Raw genomic sequence first — 24,823 nt, 5'->3', positions numbered from 1 at the left:
TTTTTCCCCTTCGATTCGGAGAAACAAATATTTTTTCTGAGTAAAATCCCCAGCTATCGTTTAGGACTACACCATGTGTTCTGTTTGACAAACCCCGTGATTAGTTCTCAAGCTCTGTGATTGGTTGACCTCCAACTGCATTCCATATGAAAAAAAACATTTCGTAAAAGATAAAATCTTACTTTATTCAGCAGTGCTTGCTTTACTCTTTGAAAGTCATCACATTAATGCATTGTAATAAATGGTTTGGCTGCATTAAATATATTACACATCTGTCGTAGTTCTTTATTTTTATTTATCTACAGAGATCAGGCTCAGAATAGACCGGAAACTATTCTTTTACCGTTCAGTTTGAATTTCACAATAAAGTTAGTAGTAATATTTTGTTTTGATATTATTGTTTTTTATTAACTACTAGACCGCTGGGTCATGTTAAGACCATCTTTTCTGTGTTGCTGTGGGTTTTTCCCATCGCTTTTGTGTTAAAAATATCAAAACAATAACTAAATATATCCATAGTAAATTAAACCAGAAGCAGCAGTATATTTTATTTTGTTAACACTGTAAACTTGACAGCCTTTTAACCCAAACCACCTACTGGTTAAAGCACGTTATTACACGTTTAGAGTAATGCAATGTAGGTAGATTGTGTTGCTTTTTAATGACTGTTTAAAATACCTTTTTCTTAATGTCTTTTATTATTATTAACTACTTGTTACTTGTTGCTAGGGACGCTGCTGTCAATATTGTGTTTCGCAACATGTTCTCTATCTATGGCACGTCTCTACTGGGAGTTGTAGTTTTAAAAGACATTTTCGTATTTCCCATTATAAGAAGTTGCCAGTATACTGTGAACATCCTTGGAGGTTTAGGGGATAGGAAAAACTCAAATTTAAAACATATAATTAATAAATGGGTGAAAATTGCTTGTGCCCATAATGGGCAGCATTAATATATCTACCCACATGCCAGCTAAGGTCAGAAGAGCTTTATTTAACCGCTGGTCTTGTTTGTGGTCCCTCCTGTTGTTAATTGATAACATTACATTACATTAATTGATAAGCCTAAAACATGCACTTGTCAAGGTTCAGAGCAAATTTTGCAAATATGGCAGTAGCCATCGATCATCTTAAGATAAGATATACTTTATTGATCCCAAGTTGGAAACATTTGCGTTACATCAGCATGTGTAACAGTTGTAACTTGTAAATATGCAGTGGTGTTTATTTGTAAATCATTTAGTATAATCACACAAATTCCATGTTTTTCATTCATTGCATAACTACACCGTTTGTGAATATGATATATGTCAATAAACCTTAGAAAATCTTGAAATCTTGAAAGGGATGTGCAAAATAGTCATTATATACAGTGTTTAATTAACTATTAGTAGAGAATAACGAGTAATGAATATACTTTATAGGGATCCTATTAATATCTAATAATAAAAATAATGAAATTCAATAACATGCTTTAACCACCAGGTGCCCCTTTCTATCAGCTGTGCACCTTTATGGTGTAAACACAGCCTATCTACCAATTGGTTCAAATATAAAAGTCAGCCGAATTAGTGTTGATCCTGCAAAGAGACGTATTGTGTGAAAAGAAATGTAAGATGTTGTTTAATTGCTGATATATGTATGATCCACGTCACGTTTTCAGTGTTGAAAAGTTTCAGTGTTCAGTTCCTCATGTTTGTCTAGAAGAAAAAATTGAGAACTACGGCAGATATGTAATATTTAATGCAGCCGAACCGTGTATTACAATGCCGTTATGTGATGACTTTCAAAGAGAAAAGCAAGCACACTCGGAATAAAGTATTATTTTATTTTTTTTAAATGTTTTCGTTCTATTTGTTAATGAAGATGCTGTGAAATGTCAGACTGGAATTGCACAGGGGAAAATAACGTATCTTTAGATGCGGATTTTGTTAAACTAATACGTTTGCGCTGTGGACCAATACATTGACGGGGAAGGGAGTAGCAATAAAGATAACACCATTAACAGATAACACAACATAACAGAAATAATATCGATAGCAGCGTCCCTAGCAACCACCTTGGTAACAATGAAAACGTTCTATGGACGCAATTTTCTGAAGTAATCTTCATAATAACTAGCAAACTAAAGATCATGTACATCCACTGCACACATAATCTGAAATAACAACTCATATTTCTCGCATCAAATGACATCAAAACGCATTTTAATGGCCAAACTAACTTTAAAATAGGCATTTTCCACAGAGAATAAAACGAAGTTCGGCCATGTTTTTTTTTTCTGCAGGGAGAAATTTGAAGATCACGTGACATAGACGCCAGCCATTGGAATGAATGGTGAAAAAAAACGGGGTTTGTCAAACAGAGCACAAGGTGTAGTCCTAAACGATAGCTGGGAATTCTGGGTAGTGTAGTGTCTTCTGCCATCCTTTACTCCGAAAAAATATTTGTTTCTCCGAATCGAAGGGGAAAAATACAAAAGCATTGCACACAATTTAAACCAATCAATGTTGTGTAATTAACAGGGATAATCTGGTGTTTTTTAGTCGATGAGTAGTGCAGATATCACTGTAAAATCAATCGACAGTAAGGAGAATACTTACTTCCAGGTGTACAATTCTCCGTTATCCGATGGGAATGGACGCTCACATTGCCTTTAAGGGCAGCCGACACAAACGAATGCCGTGCTTCCATGAGCGTCAAATCCAGCCGCAGATGGGAATACATTGCAATCAGTTGAAAGCTATTTGCGTCCCTTTATGAAGCTGAAGGAGCCTAGGAGCGTCACAACTGCACGCCACGGGACCCTGACCAAACGTCGCTCCTGGACGATTATGGAGTGAGAGTGTGTTGACCAGAGGCAAGCGTGTCATCATTCGTGTCCTCTTCATTTGAGGTAGCTTCCGTACAATGGATGAGATCTTCAATTTTGCAAAATAAAATAATTACCCATGAGTTTCAGTAATCTCAGCAGCGAGGATGTTAACCATCTGTCGCCGTGTGGAGTCAGTCAGACCTTTCACCCGGTTTTATTCTTTGATAATACGATCACCACCTGGTTTCTTGGTTAGTGCAGATTTAACCAACTGTGAAAGGACAGAGTAAAAGACAAGACCATTTTCACCAAAAAATAAACAATGTTGAACAATTGACATTAAATACACCGAAAAATACACATTAAAAAATGTATGCAATCCCCAAAGGAAGCTGTCAAAACAAACACATTTTACAACATTATCCTGGTCCCGAAGAAAACAAGGACAACAGGATTAAATGACTACAGACCCGTCGCCCTGACCTCTGTGGTTATGAAGTCCTTTGAGCGCCTTGTCCTGTCCCACATAAAATCCATCACAGACCCCCTACTGGACCCCCTGCAGTTCGCTTACAGAGCCAACAGGTCTGTAGATGATGCTGTCAACATGGCCCTTCACTTCCTCCTCCAGCACCTGGACACAGCAAGAACCTACGCCAGGATCCTGTTGGTGGACTTCAGCTCTGCCTTTAATACGATCGTCCCGGCTCTGTTGCAGGACAAGCTCTCCCAGTGAGGCTGGGGAAACCCTTCTTTGACCCCCGGACCATCAGCAATGGTTCCCCTCAAGGCTGCGTTCTTTCCCCCCTGCTCTTCTCCCTGTACACCAACAGCTGCACCTCCAGTCAACAGTATGTGTAAATGTACCTGGCAATAAACTTGATTCTGATTTTTCATTTTCCCATCGACTACTCTCCTCGAGACTTAGTCCCGCCCACAGGAGATGCGAGCGGAGGAGTCGAGGAGGGGAACCGAGGAGAGAGGAGGGGAAGCAGCAGGCGGTTAGAGAAATGAGAACACCTCTCCTCTGAGCAGTCATCTTAAAGAGACGTCCATTAATGATGACAGGAGGCACAGCAGCCCTCTGTCTGATGGACAGATGTGTTCATGATGACTTATATATTTACTTTGATTCATTCACAGTGCGGTATAATGAGACAATAACAGGCTACAGATGGTTTGACTGAGGGGGAAATATTTGTCATAACATGAAATGAACGGGTTTAAATATGGAATATCCTGTAGACTTGCTAAATAATATATATATATATATATACGCACTTTCATGATAACGTAAATCAATCAGAGACTGGATATACACACAGCTACACACTGTACAACAGATTGAAATATCTGCTCTTTGTTTGTAGACATCTACTAAAGCCTACAAATAAAGAGTTTTATTTAAGCCCGTTATATATTATTGATTGATATATATTATACACACTGTTCTGCTTTCTGCACAAACCTCAATGCTCCATTCAGAACCGGGGTTAGGAGAGCCTAGTGAAATAAAATTGTCTTGGCCCTCCAAACACCGGCAGTTCAGTGAGGAATACATCTCTAATGGAGTCACATGTTCATCTGATGATCCAACAAAGCCACAGTGTTCTTTTAGCGGTGAAGTCCTGGCATATTGGAAGCCATCCCACCTGCAGCAGCAGCAGAGCACCAAACACGCCCGGAGTGTCGGTACAAAAATCGGGTTAAATACAATTACAAAGGGTTTAATACAAGACAAAATGTAGGCGAATCCTCAAAGATGAGTGAGGGGGTTCTTATAGAACTGAAACCAGCTCATGGGGGACACCAGACAAAAAGGTTGGGAACCACTGGTCAAAAGGAATTAATGTGATATTTGGACCGGTAAAACCTATAGAAGAATTAACAATGAAAAAACAAAGAAGATGAGAGGAGAAAGTTTAAACCCCACCCAGCACACACATGCTTAAAGTTAATTTGTTCCTGATCTTTGGATGAAGATCGACCATAAGGTCATCCTTCTGTTGACTTTTAAACTCCAGATATGATGCTGAGTTTGGAATTCAAACACATCCATTATTCTTCCAGAGCGTCTTGTGGCTAGCTTCCTCTTTCCAATTTTAAATCACGATACCCTTCTTATCTAAAATATTTTTGATAAACAACTTTCACAGGATCATAGACAGACACACAATGTTTCTGTATTGTTTTTATGTGAGGAAAAAATAAAACATAGAAAGAAGTAAATCATAGAAAAGTAATACAAATGAACCGTTTGTTGAACTCCTTTTTAGGAGGAATTCCTCAAAAAAACATAAATAGCATAGAAATTAAAGTCACAATTCTTGTTTTTTTCAGGGGGAGTAACATGGTGGACTATTTCTTGAAGAATCCAAGTTTATTCAAATTCGGTTTTAGGTTTAATTGTGTGTAAATTAGGTGTATTGAACATACATTTAAAAAAGAAGAGTAAAACATAATAAGTAGATATGAAGTTGCCTTAAAAGGTGTAACAGATTTGGGTGATTATTTATACGCTATATGCTATGTAAACAGTCAAACCGGGAGGACAACAATTAAAAAGTAAGCCAACACAAGAGTTAAAGCAATTTCAGTGCAGCCTTAACACGAAGAATATGTAAGTAGTTGTTGTACCAACCAATTCCGAGTTTCCTGCTTCCTGCATTCTTACGGAGCCCTTCCTGTCGGGACTCAGGGCTGCGCTGCTGGCTAGGAAGATCTGCGACTGTCTCCTGCTGCTGACAGTTTTATCTGCCTCTCATTTTGACCACTCTCCTTTTCATTAGTTCATGGTTACTTGATGCCTTTGAGTGTGTGGTAGATGTGTTTGGGTAGAATCACGTATCCCTCTCGGAAGGTTGCAGGCGGCTGGCGGCCGGTCCTCGGCGTCTCGCACGCTGCCTTCAGCATCTTCAACTGTCTCTCCTGTCGTCGGCATTTCTGCTGAGTCGTCTTCAGCTTCTTCCTCAGACTCCCCAGCTGCTCCTCCAGCTGCTCAATGCGCTTTTTCTGCCGAGCGGAGTCCTCTGCTGTGTAGTTGTGGTCACAGGAAACTGCCACCTTGTCACACCAGATCTCAGGCAGGCTCCTTCCGGGCTCCTCCTCCTCTTCCTCTTCCACTGCTGGGTCTGAGGTCAGAGGCAGAGAGAGAGGGAAGTTGATATCCGAGGGGAAAGGATCCTCCAGAGACTCCGACTGTCAGAAAACACACCAGAATTCAGATTTTAATTAGAGGTCAACACATTTCAAAGAAAAACTTCCAAATATGAGCGGGGAGAAACCTTGAGGATTTGGCAGCTTTATCAAAAAACCTCACAGCCACTGGAGAATTGATCGAGCAATCAGAGTTAAGTAGGTGGGACTATGGCTGCTTCTCCACCGCTAAGCTAAAGGCAGCTAATGTTGGGCTATAAAGAAACTACAGCACGGCCACATGACTTCACGTCACCAACGCTAAGCTAAAGGCAGCAAATGCTGGGAGTGATGACGTTTAGTCGTCTCATGACTTCACGTCACCACCGCTAAGCTAGCGGTGGAAAATGCTAGGAGTGATGACGTTTAGTCGTCTTATTTAGACACTTGTTAGCAAAATCCACCAGTGGGCTATTAACTGACATATTTGATGTTGTAGAATACAAAATTCTAATCTCTTGTGTTAACCAAAGACCTTATTTCAGACTTTGAGACAAGGGAATTGAAATGCAAAAAGGCTAACTAATTTCCGTATTTTAAGACTCATTCCTGCACCACTGTCTGCCTGTGCTAGCAGCTGGGTCTGGCTATTGGCTGAACTGCTGTGTCTTTGTGTGGTGACACAGACTGCTGCGCTGCTACACTGTTCTTTATTAATCTATAGAACTGTGCAACTCCATCTGTCATTTTTCCAACCACGTTTAGATTTAAACATGCCTACTTCCGCATTAACGTAGCTCTGCGTGACTGCGCCGTAGACGTATAAAGAGAACGTCCCCATGTTAACAACGGCGAAGTAATATCACGTCTACTCTTGGAAAAAAACGACATGGGTTCTTAATGTCTGCACCTTAAATGTATATGTTCAAGGTTCAAGGCTTTTATAAGTCATACGTACATAGTTACAGTCAGCGGTTAAATTGGGCCGAGGCTGTCCGGGGCTCAGCCCCGGCACATAGGACGATGCTCTGACGTCATCACCCTCGCACATTTGTACAAAAAATGATATATACATTAAAACTTTTCGTTCTTAATATAGACTATATTTAAGGTTCGATAAGTATTTACTTTACTTTAAAATAGCAGATCTCTGTGACCGGATACAGTTTTTCGGCTTAGTGAACGTGTGTCTCTGCTCCGATCAGGAGCTGCAGCACCGCCCGGGCTCCGCCGCGGCTCCTCCGTGCAGAGCCGTTTCTTAAACCATGCAAAATGTATGTGTGTGCATAAAGTTTGGTGATGATTAAATAGTTTACAGTGAGATTTACTCACATACTTTTGGCCATACTCGCGCAGCCCTACAAATGAACTGAGATGTACACAAAAAGTTTCTTTAGCAAGTGTGCAGAGCATTGTGGATTTAAAAAAGCAATTTGAAGGTTGGATATTTGTAAACCTTTTTTTGTGTATATATTAATAATTTAAGATGTCAATTAATTCTAGTTTGTATGTAGTACTTTCTATTTTTATTGTGTCCTTTGGTGGCATCAATGTTTGCATTTGATACAGATAACGGAGCGTCCACACAGCAGCGTGCGTTGACGCATGGCGTGTCTGAAGCTTGGGGAGTCAACGCGAGCAACGCGACCAACAACCAATAACATGAATCTCCCGCCCCCGACATACAAAGCAAAATGCTAGCATTCCATGCTACCTATATATACTGTCTATGCCTGCTAGCTGTCCATTCAATGTTTAAACAAGGTACACTGGATATAAACTCCCCAAACAGACGAAAACCTACCAGTTTCATCCACTATCTCTGCCACTTCCCTCCATGCCTGGCTCCTCCGGTTTGTATTCCGCTAGATGAACAGAGACTGATCATACAGCAGGCAGATTTTCATAAACGGGATTTGATTGGCTGACGCTTCCGTCGAAGCTTCAAAAGTTGAACATGGTTCAACTTTTGACGCGAGCAACGCGTAGCTACGCTCCCCACAATGCAGTTCGGCGAAGCGTGACGTCACCCCAATCAAAGTGATTTGGCAGAAGCGTTGAAGCTTCAACGCACGCCGCTGTGAGGACGGGCCGTAATGGAGCAGTTACTTTAGGGCAGGGGTCGGCAACCCGCGGCCCTCGAGCCGCATGCGGCCCTTTAAGCCCTCTGCTCTGGCTCCCTTGAGCTTAGACAAAAGTAAGAAGGAAATAAAATAAAAGTATTTGTAGGACTATTTATATTTTGTTGCATGGTTGAAAATGTTTCGTATCTTGTATTTTGAGGTGATACTGTGACACATAAATAAAAAACAAAACGGTTTTAATTAGGTCAAGTAAAATGCGTCACATCCTGCTACGGTCCCGCGCGAGCACCTTTTCTTGGAGGCGAATAACCTGACCCCCGGCTCGATGAGTGAACTATGGATAAATCAAAGAAAAGTATCGGAGGAACACAGGATTTAATTCTGCGTGGACAGAGTTCTGTTTCACAGCAAACGATGCTGGTTTACCGGTATGTTTGATATGTAGAGAAGTTGTCAACGGTGCTGCTGCAGCCTTTACGTATCGAGGAACAACACGGGAGAGGAAGACAGCTGACAATCTTCAGTCATAATTCAATGGGGTATGTCATTTATTTCAGAAAACAGTTTTTGTTATTTACCATGGAATGCTCCCGATAGCAATGAATATATTAAATGCTTTGACAATAAATACTTACAAAAATGTATCTCTGGAAGCCGTAGCGCTGTAAAAAGCAAGACCGATCATTTTAGCCGGCCCGGCTAAAATTATTGGATGGCCTACCTGCCTGTCAGCCTTCCATCCGTGCACAAACGTATCTCGTGGCCTCATTGGTCATGCACGTTCGTGTGTGTTGGAGGAGGGGCTCTGTAAGAAAGTCTGAAGGAAGGGGCATATTTTTTTCAAAGTGGGCCCATTTTAATTATATATATTTTTCCCTTCAAATGTGCAGAGGACTCCCCAAGTGCTGTGTTTAATTTATTTTAAAGTAGGCCTGTGTATTATTTTTAATTCTCCTTATAGTAGTTCTTTTTTTCTTATTATAGGTTAACAGTTTTATATAATGTAATAAATAGCCTAATAAATGCAAAAAAACTGTAGTTTTTGTGTGATATAACAATAAATACAACTTTATAAGCTATCAAGCTATGAAATATGTTTTGCGGCTCCAGACAAACAAATGTTTGGGAAAAGGAGCAAAATGGCTCTTTTGGTCAAAAAGGTTACAGACCCCTGCTTTAGGGCCTCATATACTTTATGGCCCTTAAGGTCAAATCATGACATCCTCGGCTAACAAGCGACCAACATAAACGTTAATGTTAATGTTGTTGCATGTGCCCAGCTACCACCACAAGTATATTTCAGATCTGTGGGACACACTGTTAGGGGGCGGTCAGTGGCGGCTGGTGGAAAATATTTTTGGTGGGGCTGTGGAAATGGTGACAAAACCATACTAGGGCGGTCCGGGGGATCGTCCCCCGGAATGATTTTTTGAGAAATGACCCCTTCAATTATGACTTCTGGTGATGTCAGAGGGGGGGGGGGGGTGATCTGCAGAACACTGGTGTTTTGGGAAGACTCAAATGATTTAATTCCCATTTAAAATCATCAGACCAAATACAAACATTGTGTGTGTGTGTGTGTGTGTGTGTGTGTGTGTGTGTGTGTGTGTGTGTGTGTGTGTGTGTGTGTGTGTGTGTGTGTGTGTGTGTGTGTGTGATACTTGCCAACCCTCCCGATTTTCGCGGGACACTCCCGCATTTCTCCCGATTTCTGACAAAATCAGATTTACTCACGACTGTTTCCACTCGGACTTTAATACAGCGACACCATTGTTTGGTTTCCATGGTAGCGCGTCTCTTTAGCAGCGCGCAACTCAAAGTCTGAGAGGGTGAGGAAGATGAAAACTGAACAAGAATCGACAACTCGACCCTCTGATCACTCCTTTCCTGTAAAATACAGGTCCAGCCCACACATATGCTCCATGGTGCCACAGGCATTGCCCTTACAACTACCATAAGCATGTAAATGTTAATCTACAGCTCCGGCGATCCACTAGCACAGGAGTCTACACCTGCAGACAACTACTGTAGCGTCACCTTGGATATGAGCCCAAACAACTCACAGACACACAGGCCAGAGCGCTGAAAGGAAGTTGCAGAGTATCCTGGATTCCATGTTGAACCTCCTCAGCCTGCGGAGGAAGAAGAGCCGCTGTAGAGCTGTTTTGATGGTGTTTGTGTGAAGAGTCCATGTCAGGTCCTCAGTGATGTGGACACAGAGGAACCTGAAGCTGCTGACTCTCTCCACCGTAGTCCCATTGATGGGTGATGCTGCTTCCTGTAATCCACAATCAGCTCCTTGGTTTTGCTGACGTTAGGATGGAGGTTGTTATCCTGGCACCAAGATTTCAGGTTTTCGACCTCCTCTCTGTACGCCGTCTCGTCGCCGTCGGTGATCAGGCCGATGACGGTCGTGTCGTCAGCAAACTTCACGATGGTGTTGGAGCTGTGTGTGGCCACGCAGTCGTGTGTGAACAGGGAACAGGAACAGGGTAGAGGAGAGGGCTGAGCACACAGCCTTGAGGGGCTCCGGTGTTGAGGATCAGGGTGGAGGATGTGATGTTTCCCACCCGCACTGCCTGGAGTCTGCCCGTCAGGAAGTTCAGGAGCCAATCACAGAAGCCGCTGTTGAGCCCGAGGTCTCTGAGCTTGATTAGCAGCTTGGAGGGCATGAAGTGTTGAAAGCTGAACTGTAGTCAATGAACAGCATTCTCACATAGGTGTTTCTCTGGTCCAGGTGTGAGAAGGCAGTGTGGATGGTGAGGGCTATGGCGTAGGGCAGGGCTATTCAACTACACATTCAGTTGGGCCAGATTTTATAACTACAAAATTCAGCTGGGCCAGACATTCAGCGGCCTGTAAAAAGCGGGCAGTGACACATTTTAAACCAACACATATTACTGCGATGAAAAACATGCAATTTTTATTCATTGTTTATCTAACAAAGGTAGGTCAAAAAGTGCATAAAATACAACAAATTAGCATTAATTTAACAGAATCCTAAAAAAAAAGTGCACAGTTGTAGCATTACATTTGTTTGCTTTAGAAGTGAAATATTCAGGTTTTTTTTTTTAACCAGGCACATCACAAAGTGCATTTACTGAATACAATTATAGCAGTCTTAATAAATGTCCTCACATACAAAAAAAACAGCTAAAGAGCTCCAATGCAACACAAAGAGGTAGTACTGTAGCAATACTATTTTTTCACTTTACAAGTAATAACAAAAAAATCATACGTTTTGGTCACATTTGACCCAGACACATTACAAAGTGCATTTAAATGAATACAAAAAGAACTGTCAAACCCTTCAGTGCACAAACCCAGAACAAGGGATACGTAGAGCCATATGAAATCCGCGTTCACGGAATCGCGGACGGAATCGCGGAATTGACCAATAAAAATGGAATCAACTGTAAAACGTGGAATATTGCAGAATTTGCCATAATTTGGACTGAAATTCCGTTTTCGGGAGAACGATGGAACGTTTGGTGCAAAGCAAAAATGACCGAGACGCTAACACGTGTTACAACACACACGTCACTTCCACACTGCTTCACAACAACACAGCAATGTCCAAGCGTGTAGCTGCTTCGGTATCAACATCATCATCTAAAAAGCTACGAAATTCCACACTAAACCCTCAATTCAGAGCACAGCAGTATCCGAATGATTTTTATGCCTCCGGCGATAAGTTATTTTGTAAATATTGTCAACATACCGTGGATTGGACCCGCAAAAATACGTGCGACGATCATTTAGTCTCGAAAAGCCATGTCAGAAACAAGGGAAAACACTGTGCTTCCCAAAACACACCTGCACTTCAAACTACAATTACAGCAAGTACCTCGTCAGCAGATTCAAGACGAGAGTTTGTGCAGGACTTTGTAGCTGTTTGCGCCGAGTCAGACATCCCTTTAGCAAAGCTGAAGAAGCTGCGACCATTTCTAGTTAAGCACTGCAAGCAGGGAGGAGCGCTGCCCGAGAACGAAACAGCCCTTCGTCAAATCCATCTGCCCCGTGTGTTTGACCAACATATAACGGCTGTTTTGGAGAAAATCCGTGGGAAGAAGTTGTCGGTGGTTGTTGACGAGACGACCGATACCAGGGACTGCAGTGTTCTAAACATCGTCATTGGTGAGCTAATGAACAGCCTATTAACATGTTGTTTAAATATCCTAATTTTTTTTACATGCTGCAGTGTGCATTGTCAGCATGCAAAGTGCGATGACGATGATCTCTGCCTGGTGATCACAATAGATACAGCTAGAGGGCGAGGCTAATCAATGACACTATTGTGATTAAATAGCTATGTACAGTAGTCCTACATTTAGGACTATAGATGGAAATTATAGCTCCTTGCTAAATCTGGTGCACCAGTCTATTTTTGTAATGCAAATGATTGTCAGTGCACACTGTCCTTTATAAACAAAATAAACTAAAGGTGCATAAATTATGCATTACTGTATTTCATCACAATAGAATAGATACTATAGCTAGGCTACTGACATTGTGATAATGTCAGTAGCTAGCTGTATCTATTGTTTACACTTGAAATGTGTATTTTTATTTTGTGCATTTTTATTTTGTCACAATATTATTTGGCTTAAATATAATAATCTTTTGCTTGTGTTATCTTTCATTGCAGGTGTTGAAAACCAGTACTATCTGGTGGATGTAATTTTCATGGATCGATGCAACCACTCAACAGTTGCCCAAGCCATCATACGCTCCTTCCACAGCAATAATCTGGAACTGAATGATGTCTGGGCAGTGGTCACAGATAATGCCTCCTACTGTCTGAAGGCATACAGGGAGATTCTTAAAGGAGTGATGCCCAACAGTGTCCATGTAACGTGCCTCTGCCATATCATAAATCTGGTGGGTGAGACCTGGCAGCACTACAGATACTTCTCTGATGCTGCATCACTTGTGGCAGCGATGAGATCTGTCTTCTGCAGGAAGCCTGCTAGAAAGAGAAGATGGGTGAGCTTCCTCATCAACAAGGAGTTTGTGCACACCAAGGCTCCTCCTGAATCAGTGGGCTCCAGATGGAATAGCTGGTTTGAGGCAGTGCAGTACCACGCAGAGCATGTTCATCTGTACAGAGAATTTTTGTTGGAGGAAAATTCATCAGCCCAAGCAGTCACAAACATCCTCAGCCTGCTAGAAACAGAGGAAAAGATGCAGGCCCTCACTGTGAAGCTAACCTTCATCGCAGAAGGCTGCTCCAAACTGATGACAGCTCTGACTATCCTAGAAGGAACCCATCGTACCACAGCAGTGTCTGCATACAACATCATGGAGGACCTGGGCTCTTACCTAGTGAATGGAACAGCAAAAACATGCGGGTTTGGTGCCAAGACAGATGAGCTGCTGAGAAAGACGGGTGTTCGAGAGAGGAAGCAGGTTCTTGACGATCTCCATGATGCCTTCCACTTGGCCTTCACAAAGTTCTCCAAGCACTGGGACACGCACCCAGCCAGAGAGATCTACAAGCTGATAAGAGTGTTCGATCCAAGGCAGGCACCAGCCATGGAGAAGCGGATGGAAGCCTACACAAGACTGATACCCATGGCAAACCCATCACAAGAGCTCAGTGAGCAATGGATTGCCTACCAGCACTCCAGGGAGCCCTTGGCAGCTGATGTCACTCTTGCTGATTACTGGAGGGGCATGAGTGTGAGATTCCCAAAAGTTGCAGAAATGGCAATGTCCTACATCTACTTCCCAGTCAGCTCAGTTGACTGTGAGAGGAGTTTTAGCAAGTACAAGACTCTCCTTACAGACAAGCGAGAGGCACTCACCGAGCTCAACACAAAGAGGCTGACCATCATGTACTTCAATGGAGATGTCTCTGATAGATGGAAGACTTAAATGGACAGACAGGAGCTAATAAGGAGTAGTGGTACTAGTCATACTACTACAGGGAAACAGAAACACGTTTTATTGTTTTAGTTTCAAGTTTTCAACTAAATTCAGGTTACTAAGTAAGTTGTTGCATATTTTCTGATGCATTTTTTCATTTATAATGAAAAGCGTAACAGTTTACAGTTATTGTGTTTACAGTTATTGTATTGAGTGTTTTGTTTACAGTTATTTATCTTTTTTACTTGAAGCACAGAGAGAAAAGTTTGCTTAAAATGTGTTAACTCAGAAGCCAGAAGCCAAGGGAATGTTTTGTTTAGAGTTTTTTCTTTACTTGAAGCTTATAAGCACTTTAAAATTGAACTGTAGCACTTAAACATTAAAAAAGACTGTTATATCTTATTGAATTGTGGCCATTTATTCATTCCCACTTATTAGACACTATTTCTGATGGTAAAATTAGCGTAAAAAGCAAAATACAGAATTCTGAAATATTAAAACGGAAAAAACGGAATTTGGCAAAAAATAAAATGGAATTTGGAAAATAATAAAACGGATTTCATATGGCTCTAGATACGGGTAACTATATGAATGAATACTACACTACACGTCTACTATAGTAAACTAGGTGCTTACTATCACCTCATTTGTGATTTGTCATCGCTGACTTTCTCAATGGGAGAAGGGACATTTTTTGTTTTGAACAAGAGCAATGATTTTTGGCTCATAGGATGTCAATGCAATCCTAAGACATTGGGTAAGAGTGCTGTCAGTCAGGGAGCAGCGAGTGCTACTTTTGATTGAGTTCATGTGTGAAAAGCTTGATTCACATGTGTATGTTGATATACTGAGCACACAGATCGCTACTTTCTGAACGTTAGGGAACTGCTGTTTTTTGACATCACTCCAAAACTTCGCTGGCCCGTTAGTGCGCTGCATGTCAATAAGTTCCAGTGTATATTTCCCCTTGTCGATGCAGGGGACCACTTCCTTTGCTCTGGTTGATACGTCCCCCTCTATTGCAACAGTGAAGGGGTCTCTGGCAAAGCCCATCATCACCTCAGTGGGCAGAGCAAGTCCATCCAATCGACCGGCAAAGTTTTCTTTCAACCTCGCACTGAAATCTGTCATCACATCCGTGATTTGTGCCGGAGATGTGATGTGTTTGAGGAGCGTCGGAAAATGCAGCATCCGACCCGTGCTCAAGTCGGTCGCGAAAAGGTCCAGCTTGACTTGGATCTTCTCCACAAGATCAATGACCGTTTTGTCTCTGTTTACGCTTCAGAGTTGAGAGAGACATGTTTTAGAGTTGCTATCATAGGACCACCGTTACTAGCACCACTAGATGCACTTTCAAAAAACGTGCTGCGTTGTGGTTTGGTGGTTTCTATGCAACGCGGAGTGTTGCGTTCATGGCCTGTACTAGTGTAGGAATTTGGCTACGGGACGCTGGGCCACTCAGGAGTTGGTTCTGGGCCGCATCTGGCCCGCGGGCCGCCAGTTGAATAGGCCTGGCGTAGGGGGTCCAGAGAGTCAGGGAAGAGGTGATGAATGTTTTGACTAACCACTCAAAGCACTTCATAATGATGGAGGTGAGTGCCACTGGGCGGTACTCGTTGAGGCTGGTGATTTTTGACTTTTTGGGGACAGGAACGATGGTTGAGTGTTTGAAACATGTGGGGACAACAGACTGCAGCAGGGACCTGTGGAAGATGTCTGTGAACACCTCTGCCAACTGAACTGCACACAAAAAGGATTTGCACACATCTGCCCTGTCTAAAACAAAAGGGCAGGGCTCCTGATCCTTCTGTGTGAGAGATGTGCATGCAGACAGTCCCGCAGCACCTCCCGCTGCTCCTTTGTAATCTGTCATTGTTCTTAGTCCCATCCACATTTCCCGGTGTTACAGCCTCTGAAGTCAGACTCCACTTTGTCTCTACAGGTGCATCGCAATACATTTGAATATCGTGGAAAAGTTAATTTATTTCATTAACTAAATTCAAAAAGTGAAACTCATATATTATAAGGATTCATTACACACAAAGTGAAATATTTCAAGCCTTTATTTGTTTTAGTCCTGATGATTACGGCTTAAGCCCCTGACACACCAACCCGATTTTGGGAGTCAGAGGCAGTCAGAGGCAGTCGGGCATTCGCGGTGCCCTACTCAGGTTGGTGTGTCTCTTTACGGTAGATTTTCACACCTCCCTCCTGCGGCCGATTCAACCAGTCGGCCAAAGAAATCACTCTGATTGGCTGTTCAGCTTAGCGAATCAGTGCATGAGAAGCAAAGCGGAAGTGAGGGACCAAAACAAACGATTAAGAAGGTACACACAGACAGACAGAGCTACTGTCTACCACTGTTTATTCTTCATTTACCTATTGTGAGCATCACATGGAAATGTACATTTTGAAAGAAGTGGCCATTATTCAGATGGGTGTTTCTGTCTGCCCCTCTATTCTTTCTCCCATTATCCTCCACAATCTGCCTAGAAGTATTTTAACGTTGTAGCTGTTCAAGATGGTCATTTTAAAATGTGTTAAAAATATACTGTTAGTAGTTAAACCAATAATAATGTATGGCTGCAACTGACAGTTACTGTATGTAGACACATTTTTTATTTTTTATTAACGCTGTGTGATTAAAAGAATAAACACAAATAGCACGATAGGCAATACAACACTTTATTTCGTACCTTGATACTACAGCCATTGATAACACAGCATTAGAAATTTTTGGTTAACTCTTTTTTTTTTAATTGTATTACACACTATTTTTATCGTATTGTATTTTTGTCGATTGTTTACATTGTATTGTTCTTTAGACATATTTGCTATATCTTATCCCACTGAAAAGGCACTGCACCGACACCGTTAAAATATTGGCATAGTTCATCCCTGTGCTGCTTGGCTCGAGCTGGAATATTGGTGCAGTGTGGCAGGGTGGCCTGCCGTAGTTCAGGGTCTTGTCTCCATCTTCCTGGGACAGCTCTCGACACAGGTTCGGGAAAGCCCCCTGAGCTTCTCGCTGTAGTATCCATGTTTTCACCCATTTAGTGCGGTTTATCCTGATTTTTCGCTTCCGTTTCTTAATCTCTGCAGCCGCAAGCAACACTCCAATTGCTGATAACGCCAGTACCGTACGATACATGTTTTCGATCGACGAGAGAGTAAAAATGGAACCCAGACGCTATTTGTTGTTTGTTTATATCACGTAGTCTGTTCTTCTTCTCTCGTGTATAACGCAGTAAAAGACATAAAAGTCGTGACGTTTTCGGTACGCGTTCTTTGGTCTCAGGTTGGTGTGTAGCGGCCTTTACAACTAATCAAAACCCAAAAATCAGTATCTCAGAACATTTGAATATTACATTAGAGCAATAAAGAGATGTCGGTCTTCTGAAAAGTATGTTCATGTGTATGCACTCAGTACTTGGTTGGGCATCCTTTTGCATGAATTACTGCATCAATGCTAATTAACACAATTAATGCAAAATGCGCAAATTGCTCAACATATGCAGGTTAGCATCCACAATTTCTATGTGCTGGGAACCCTACTATACATTTCTAACATAAAACCTTGGGGCACTCAACATTTCCGGGTTCACAAAAGGACTTCACCATTTATAGTTTTAAATATTCATACAATAATCCCAAATAAATGCAGAGAAAACTGTTTATGAAGCTCTGATGCAACTGAACTAAACCTAATTAAAAACAATCAATCTTGTGTATAATATTTAGCTCAGTGCATATCAAATGTGTGTCTTCAGTGGGAATGCACTGCGCTGTTCACCTTGATGTTGAGGTTGCAGGCGAAGAGCGACGGCACGGCGTTCTCATTCAGAACTCGGTTGTTGCACTCTCTCTTGAAGCAGTCTTTGGTGAAGTGCTGTGAGCAAATGTTGCTGTACTTCGTCGGCTTGAAGTTGTTCCTCCTCATAGCCACCACCCATTTACCACAAACATCTGGGCGAGCCAAAGGAAACCTGGCAAAATAAATAGAAATGTACTTTGACCCAATCACGATTTATTCCTTCCCTAGAATTCATTTTAACATAAGCAAAGGGATATTTCTCAATTCAAAGTCTGATTATAGATGATCAATTTTCGTAATTGAGCAAGTAAACACTATGTCAAAGCCACAGCAAGGGGTCAGAAATCCTTCCCTGGTCAAACTTCCACAGGACATCTAGTGCTCTACAACAGGGGTTCCCAAAGTGGGGGTCGCGAGATGAATAAAAAAATATATATGTTAAATTATTATTATCCAGTATTTCCCACAGAATTTGATTCTATGTGTAGGCGCACCGCACCCCCCCCCCCCCCCCCCCCCCATTCAAATGAGCCATAATCTCATTAAATATGCGCATATTGTAATACATTTCAGGAACACAATTCTGAACATTGGATAAAGTCAGGTTCGAAATTCTTCTTTCATTTTGTAGTCATATTAGAATCTAAAGTTTTTTTTAAAGAAGGGATTTTGGATATCTCTTTGTTGATAAAAAGAGATATCCAAAATCCCTTCTCCACAAATCAAAAAATACTTTCAACAGCAGTAAAATATAAATTTTTTGCCATGTTTTTAGGTTTAAAATGTTATATAATTCAGGCTACGAATGATATATAAACAAATCCTTCTGTAAAAGCTTTAGGGATGGAAATTTGAAAGCAAATGTATATTCGAATATTCAACCCCCCAAAAAACGGTTAACCGGTTAACCGAAATGTACATATCCTATAAAAAAAAAATTGGGTAAAAAAAACATTTTCCCAAAAATGTTCAAATTTCTTTTTTTACCAATTTTTTTTCCAATAATTTTTGGAAATAAATACATACATGTTCAAATAAGTGTAGAAAACAAGTCCAATTTGTCAAATGTATTGAACTGGTGATCACAGTTTGACAGCTATAGGCCTACAGCTTTCATGGGCGGAGGCCATTCACAATCAGCCCAGCTGTAGAGAAGACCCTCTCAGCTGGAACCGAAGTTGCGGGTATAGCAAGGTATAGCATGTACTGTATATATAAGTTTAATTTGGCATAGTTTGACCTCTACACCGCACTCACTAACCTGGTGGAAACATTTCCACACATTACTCCTTTTTGACGCCATGTCTGTTGTGTAGGACTCTTCTTAGAGTGTAAATAATTACCGGACTATGATTGGTAAAATATGTTGAATACCGGCAAAACTAAATCTCTCCAGTCAAAATGTCTAAGTACTTTGCCGCTACACACGGTTGCCAAGCAGCGCTTATTGTTGTTTAGGCTGGCCACTCATGTGCCGCGAGTGTTGACAGGGGGCGAGGGAGCACGCTCATGAACTGTTAGCGCCGGACAGCGGAGCGCATTTGCGCCACATTTGGGCCTAAGATGAGGTTTGATTCTGCGTGATCTGCGTTTAGGGAGGGGCAGCAGCCATATCATTGGCTAGAACTAGCTAGATCTGATGGATTTGGACATAAACACGAGTGAAGTATAACCGGACGCGAGAGAGAGAGAGATCAGCACCTGCAGCTCTGCCCGCTGTGAGGGACCGGTGAGCGGAGCAAAACACACCTTTAGACGTCAACTAACACATTTAGCTATGGCACTGTCGTATACACATTGAATTATTCAATTTGATAATATGTAATCAACTTAGGCATCACTCCCAAAAAAAAAAAAAAAAAGAAGATTCATCACTCATATTCGAATACATGAATAATTATTCAAATACCAGAATAATTTCGAATATTCGATTAATCGTCACGTTAGAATGCTAACTTTTGGTGAATTTAGGAGAAATCTACAGATGCAAATAGACAAACTATAGTCAAATAAACACCTAAATGTGTATTTTGTACGTATTCCTTCCAAAAGCCTGAAAGAAAACATGTAATGGAATCAAAATGGCACAAAATCTCAAAATTGACATGACAATAGACCTATCGCTAAACCACGCCCCAAATAGAATTTGTCCAATCATATCACAGCGAAAATCCCTCCTGGCAGAAAACTCGGACATCATAAAGACATAATATTTGACGGCATGTATTAGAAACGTAGACCAAACTATTAGTTTGCTAACGATTGACTGCCAACTAGCTTGCGTATATCCAGCCCAGCTAGCTAATGTTAGCTGCCAACTTGTTAGCCAGCTAACTAGCTACAGTGTTATCAACATCAACGTTTGCTGTCTGACCTTTCGTAGTGCTAGTGGTGCACGCTCAGGTACTGCGGACAGCATACAGCTTGGCAGACTCTTCACGCTAATGAAGGATCACTTCTAGGCAGGGTTGGGAGGGTTACTTTGTAAATGTAATCAGTAGGGCCTGGACTTTAACGCGTTAATTAAGATTAATTAATTACACAAAAAATGAACGCATTTTAATCGCACCGCGGGACTTTTCTCACTGGATGAGTTTCAGGGGGACCAACTAACGTTCATGACTTCAGACAACATCAAACCACAGTGAACAATTGTCAAACATGAACGAAGAAGCTGATGAGACCGCTTTGGTTGGCCCCGTGAATGGGACATTTTGTTTTAAAAAACGGACGGATGGAAGCGTCAATAAGAGCACGGTTGTTTGCAAATTATGCAAAAAGGAATTCGCATATCACCGCGGCACATCAAGCCTCAAGTATCACCTCAATGCAAAACATATAGCAGCTAGCGTGGAAGCTAGCTTGGACGTTAGCCCGACTCGGAGTACAAGGACCCACACCCAATTCGCGTTGATCAAACAGTGGCCTATGCAACAGAGAGATTTTATTTTTCATCAGGATATTGGAAGAATAGGAGGGATTGAGGTCAATCACTGGCACTTTTTTATTTTATTTTAAATGGTACACTTTATGTTGAACTAGGCTTGGGCGGTATGACGGTATTACGGTATACCAGGGTATTTCGAAATACCGTCGGTATGATTTTCAATACCGTGACGTCACAGACTGTGCGCCAAATCACAGATGCGTTTCATTCTATTACACTGACACGGAGTTTTGACAGGGACGACATTGGTTGTAATGCACAGCACGCGCCAGCAGAGGGCAGGGGAGGGCAGTCCGTCTTTCCCGCTCTCAGAGCTCAGCACAGAGCTGAGCTGAGCAAGATGGCGGCGGCATTTGCCGGCCCCGAACTCGGACAACTAGTAAAAAAGAAAAATGCCTCTGGCCTGTTTGGGACTATTTTGGGTTTACTCGTCGCCAGTGACTTCATCCAGCACAACGAGAGACAGAGGCACTTCTTTGGGAATGTTAAAGACGGGGTGAGTGAGTGTTGACATTTTTTAATCCTATGCAACTGGTTGATGGTTTTGTAGTCGAGGTCGGACGGTTTTAAAAACGAAAGCATTTACGTGCTAAACATTCACGCGAGTAATCCAATGAATCAAATGGAAATAAGGTTTTTAACCCATGCACGGAATAATTTTGCCAAACTAGTTAGTGAATATAGCAAACTTTATTCAATAAGTCAAGTATTTACTCCCGGAAAATGTTTATGTATGATGATATATTGTTAACTTAGCTCACTATGGAAACAACGTCGGACATCTACAAATGCGTCCTGTATCCGATCTCAAAATGTGCCATTTGCACAATGTGTCATGTATGCAGCCCTTGTTTTGCACTTGCGCGCACGTCGCGGCACTTTGCGAGCGTCTACCGGCTCGGGCTGCATTTTACACCGAACATATAATATACCGTTCGAAACATCCATTTGCCGCCGAACGCCACCTCACTCAAGTCGACCCAAGTCATACCGTCAGTGGCGGTTGGTGGAAAATATCTTTGGTGGAGCTGTTGATATAGTGAGTAAAAAACATTTGGGGGGGAGAAATTACCCCTTAAATTGGGACTGATACTGTCATATACCGTATACCACGGTATGATGTCAGCAAGGTATGACGGTATGAAAAAAATGATACCGCCCATGCCTATGTTGAACTATTTATTACGTTGTTGGTGCAACTGGCACTTTATGTTGAACTCTTTATTGTTTTGGCCAAGGTTATTGAGAGAGTTGGACTGAAATTGATTCGATTTTTTAAATCAACTGTTGGTAAATCAACAAAGTCTGTTATGGCCTCTGAAGCAACAGAGAGATGTTTTCTAATAGTCAGGGTTTCCAATGTTCTGAATGTACTTGAAAGTATTGTGTTTTACTTAAAAAACAAAGTGTTATAGTTTACAGAAGGTCTACCTACCTATAGGCTACCTGCATCTCTGAAATGTACTATATTCCTAAATATGCTATTGCTACACTTTATGGCAAAAATTACACTTTTCTGTTGGTCTTGGTTAAGTACCACCTTGAAAAAAATAAACAATGTTTTGTTGCTTAAGCTTATGTATTCAGTCATTATTCAATGGTAGACTAAAATCCATGTGAAAAAAATTGCTTCTCACTGTTCTCAGGTCAAATATTTATATGTGATTAAAAATCCGATTAATTTCGATTAATTAATTACAAAGCCTCTAATTAATTAGATTAATTTTTTTAAACAAGTCCTGGCCCTAGTAATCAGTTACTGAATACTGAATATTCAGATTTAGAATACTTTTGGAATACTTTATTTTTCCATAACAGATGGGTATGTTTTGGTGAACAGGAGACCCTTATTTTACCGTTTTAATGGCTTATCAAGAACTCAAACACAACATCTTGGTGTCATTCTGGACAGCTCCCTCTCATCTGCACCCCACATAAAAAACATCACCCGGACTGCATTCTTTGTACTGTCTTAAAACCTTTCCTTGGAATATGTTATGAATTGTAAGGTGTCCTTGGGTGCTTTGAAAGGCGCCCCTAAATAGAATGAATTATCATTATTAATTATTATCTGAAACGATGTATAACTTTTAAAACTTTTGAGGAATGAATTTAACTTCTGTTAGACAGCTATATGTCATACATTTTTGCACACATTCACAGTAAATATCTATTCAGTATGATAGCTGTCTAACAGAAGTTAAATCCATTCCTCACTTATTCTGACAATGTACTTAACCCCAAATAAAAGAACCCAATAAAAAGAGTTGTTAAATAATAGTGAAGTCACGTTGTAATAACAATAACTCATCTCTCTCTCGTTATATTTTTGAGCTTTGCCAAAAGCCACTGTGTCAATGTTGTCCTACTTGGGTTGCCGTCCGGAGTTGTCCAATATGGCGAACCATCTCGCACATGCGCACTGCAGATCGGGCAGAGCTGCAGATCGGGTAGTGACACGCACAAAGCAGACTCTTCACAATGAAGGATCACTTCTTCTTCTTCTTCTTCTTCAAGGCAGGGACAGTTTAACAGTTCGCAGTCTACTGTCCAGGGTGGGAATTGTGTTGTGTAAACAACGCTAGTGAAGTCATACTAGTGCGCGCAGTAGGATAGTCCCGTGTCTGTGGATCAGAGCGATTGCTCTGCTGTGATTGTTCCTTCAGACATGCCGTGTAAACAACGTTAGTGAAGTCATATTAGTGCGCGCAGTAGGATAGTCACGTGTCTGTGGATCAGAGCGATTGCTCTGCTGTGATTGTTCCGTCAGACTTGCCGTGTAAACAACGCTAGTGAAGTCATATTAGTGCGCGCAGTAGGATAGTCCCGTGTCTGTGGATCAGAGCGATTGCTCTGCTGTGATTGTTCCGTCAGACATGCCTGTAGGGGCCCGACAGCCTCCTCCTCAGCCGCGGGAGCAAGACAAGCACAGGTAAGCATGCGGACCGAGCTGTTTTGATATGATTTAACTGAAGTATGTGGTAGTATTTGAAAGGACTTAACATTTACGTGTTTATAGAAAGTACTATTGATAGGTAATTACCATTGTATTAGCCTATTTAAAGTCGACTCGTTACATTTTGTCATGAAAACTAGCGATAGCTAGCTAGTTTGGATAGCGCTAACGTCTTCCCTTCAAGGGGTCTACATCTAGTGTTGCTTCTACAAGCTAGCAGATAGCTGTCAGCTTTGAATCTAGTATTTTTCTTGCTAAGCGGTTTTGATATAATACATGACTGACTTATGTGGTTTATGGCTGAAATTAACGTATACGTTTAAGAAACACTATTGCTATTCAGCCATTTGTAAAACGACTGGTGTTGACGTTAGTGCTACACTTTTCAGTCATGTTGATTGACTAGCGAAAGCTGGTGAGCTATCACTAGTTAGGAGGATACGTCTCTCTTTGAAGGAATTGTAGGGGTTACTTTTGGAATCCTTCTCATATGATTTTCTGGGCTTTTTTAACTAAAATTCTGACATTTCTCTGAGATGATGCATAATGTTTTAGTTTATCCTATAGTTAAGTTGTGGGTTTTTGCTGGCATCATGTGGGTGATTCAAACTCTGAAATAGCAGCTTGATTCACACTTGAAAAAATGTAAAACAGCGCTGATGTAATCCAAGTATTTAGAATACGGTAATTAGATGGAGTAATGTAACGGAATATGTTACAAATGACATTTTAGGGCATGTATTCTGTATTCTGTAACTGAATACATTTTAAAAGTATACTTCCCAGCACTGAACGCAACTAATAGGTCGCCAATACTATAATAATCGTCTTGCATTTCACCCTTTTCAGAGATGCCTGGATTTGACAGAATCCGTAAAAAAAAAGAGAAACTTCTGCGTGATTCTGCAGCTAAGTGCATGCGTCTTGATGGATTTATACATCGGTGAGTTTTGCAGTTTCATTCCCAAGTATGTATGTGTATGTGTGAGAAAATCGGAACTAATGAAATGTAAAGGTTCCAATTATGTCCTAGTAAAAGTTGTGAACAGGCTATATATATTCTATATTATAATAGTCCTGATCTCAAGCTGAAGCTGTGTTTGTTTAACTTGCACATTCGGTTTTCACATTCGGTTTTCACAGCACCCAGGTCAGTCAGGCTCAAGATGATGGTGCACAGGGAAAAGATGGAGAGCAGAACAGAG

General features: G+C 41.3%; 3 protein-coding genes across 4 annotated transcripts in view; 1 reads left to right on the top strand and 2 right to left on the bottom strand.

The window, feature by feature from the left end:
• LOC307024472 (uncharacterized protein) overlaps positions 1-4,853 on the bottom strand; it is a 42,473-nt gene extending 37,620 nt beyond the window's left edge. For both annotated transcript variants that reach the window (XM_079658607.1, XM_079658608.1), the window contains exon 1: positions 2,949-4,853. Coding sequence is in view for 1 of the 2 variants with exons in the window: in XM_079658608.1 (XP_079514734.1) it covers positions 2,949-2,952 (4 nt within the window). In the remaining variant the exon portion in view is untranslated. The remainder of the gene's footprint in view (positions 1-2,948) is intronic.
• A 137-nt stretch (positions 4,854-4,990) lies between these two features.
• The window catches only part of thap1 (THAP domain containing, apoptosis associated protein 1), a 35,688-nt gene continuing 15,855 nt past the window's right edge, over positions 4,991-24,823 (bottom strand). Inside the window, exons 2-3 of the mRNA XM_079658606.1 lie at positions 17,695-17,887; positions 4,991-6,012 (exon numbers count right to left, since the gene is read on the bottom strand). Coding sequence (XP_079514732.1) covers positions 5,611-6,012; positions 17,695-17,887 — 595 coding nt within the window. The 3' untranslated portion in view covers positions 4,991-5,610. The remainder of the gene's footprint in view (positions 6,013-17,694; positions 17,888-24,823) is intronic.
• Positions 10,905-17,675, top strand: LOC307024468 (uncharacterized protein). The gene is made up of 2 exons (XM_079658601.1): positions 10,905-12,170; positions 12,682-17,675. Exons 1-2 carry the CDS (start codon positions 11,513-11,515, stop codon positions 13,908-13,910), a joined length of 1,887 nt encoding a protein of 628 aa, XP_079514727.1. The 5' UTR covers positions 10,905-11,512; the 3' UTR covers positions 13,911-17,675.

Source organism: Notothenia rossii (genome assembly GCF_949606895.1).
Source record: "Notothenia rossii genome assembly, chromosome: 11".
NCBI lineage: Eukaryota > Metazoa > Chordata > Actinopteri > Perciformes > Nototheniidae > Notothenia > Notothenia rossii.
The sequence above is the reverse complement of the archived record's forward strand: the minus strand, read 5'-3'. Positions and strand labels throughout refer to the sequence as shown.